The 1,507-nt window shown below is 60.1% G+C and overlaps 1 protein-coding gene across 1 annotated transcript in view; it reads left to right on the top strand.

Moving 5' to 3' along the window:
• The first annotated feature begins 1,210 nt into the window (after window positions 1-1,210).
• The window catches only part of LOC112976994 (class E basic helix-loop-helix protein 22-like), a 2,582-nt gene continuing 2,285 nt past the window's right edge, over window positions 1,211-1,507 (top strand). Inside the window, exon 1 of the mRNA XM_026088809.1 lies at window positions 1,211-1,502. Within this exon, the coding sequence (XP_025944594.1) occupies window positions 1,211-1,502 (292 nt within the window). The remainder of the gene's footprint in view (window positions 1,503-1,507) is intronic.

The raw sequence follows: 1,507 nt of genomic DNA, 5'->3' as shown, positions 1-1,507 counted from the left end.
TTCATTTTCAAGGTAACTGATGGGGCTTTATATTTTTATAGGGACACAGGGGATAATCACTGTAAAGCAGCAATCTGCTACTTGAAAACGGCTAAGGGGAGGAGGAGGGGGAACCTCCCCGTAGTTTGGGCTCCATTTGTTTGAAAGGCAAAAAGGGGGCTGGGGCAGCATTTGCCTCCCACGGAAGCAAGGTAAACTTTGGCGGTGGGCAGCAGTGGGCACGCCGGTTCGGGTTGGTTTGGGTTTTTTAATTTTTTTCCCCCCAGACGATCTTTTTTTTTTTGCAAAGACGGGTGGGGGTGGGAGGGGGCTGTAAGTTAATGTAAATGCAGAGTGGGGGTGGGCTGGGGGGAGAGGGTGTCACTCCTGACTCCACGGCTAAGTTAGCAGAAGTCTGCTGGCAGCACTCGGAAGGGGAAGTGTTCAAGCGGGCTTCTCTGCAGTGCAGGGCTGTAATTTGCTGAAGGAGGCAAAGAACATCCTTCGATCTAAGTAGGGCTTTTAGTGTGCTCATTGATGAGTGAAAGTCGCCACACATGTCAAGCTAAAGGCAGTTGTTGGGTTACTAACAGGACACAACGTCTTGCAAACATATGCGTTAAGCTGTGTATACAGATGGCAGGGAGAATAATGGAGCAGGCGCCTCTTATAAAGCTCTAGCTGCTGCCTGTCTTCAGACCTGGGAAATGAAACTATTCAGACTCAGGGCCAGATAGCGCCTGGGATTGTTTGTTACCGTTTTAATCCTATTAATTAAAACGTTAACCTGATTGGGTAGAAAGCTCTGTCCCAACAGGCGAGTCTTCTTCATAATAACCTACTCTCAGAGATAATGATGTAAAAGACTCCCCCGTCTGCGGTGGCTGCTGGTTGATGGGTCCGGAAATCTCTTGAAGGTGAATCCAAGCAAGATAAACGGTGGAAGCGGCTCGGCTCGCAGCGCACAATGCCCCAGCGCGGCGCCTGCTGAGGACGAGCCCGAGCCGCAGCCGCAGCCCGAGCCGCAGCCCGAGCCCGAGCGGAGCCGGAGCCGGAGCCGGAGCAGCGGCGGCCGCGGCCGCGGCGCCGAGCACGGCGGAGCCCCGGCGGGAGCCAGGAGGCGATTCCTGAGAGCGGGACGCGAGGGAGCCGCCCGCCGCGGCGCGGAGCCTTGGAGGAGCGGGCCGGGAGCTGACGGGGGCGGAGGAGGAGGAGGAGAGCGGGGGGACCGATGGAGCGGGCGCTGGGGCTGCCCGCAGAAGAGGACTTGTTCCACAAGAGCCTCGCCGCCTCGGCCAAGCGCATGGAGTCCGCCTTCCGCTCGCCCCCGGGGCTCGACCTCTCGCACCCCCGCGACCGCCAGCCCTCGCCGCTCGCCTGCTACGAGGCGGCCGAGCCCGAGGCGCTGCTGCAGCCCGGCGTCGGCGGCGACCCGCTGGCGCTGCCGCCGGGCTCCGTGTGCGTCAAGTACGGCGAGAGCGCCAGCCGCAGCTCGGTGGCCGAGAGCAGCGGCGGCGAGCAGAGCCCC

This window comes from Apteryx rowi, unplaced genomic scaffold (genome assembly GCF_003343035.1).
Source record: "Apteryx rowi isolate R43461 unplaced genomic scaffold, aptRow1 scaffold_788, whole genome shotgun sequence".
In the NCBI taxonomy this organism is placed as follows: Eukaryota; Metazoa; Chordata; class Aves; order Apterygiformes; family Apterygidae; genus Apteryx; species Apteryx rowi.
This window is presented reverse-complemented; position numbering and strand designations above follow the sequence as displayed.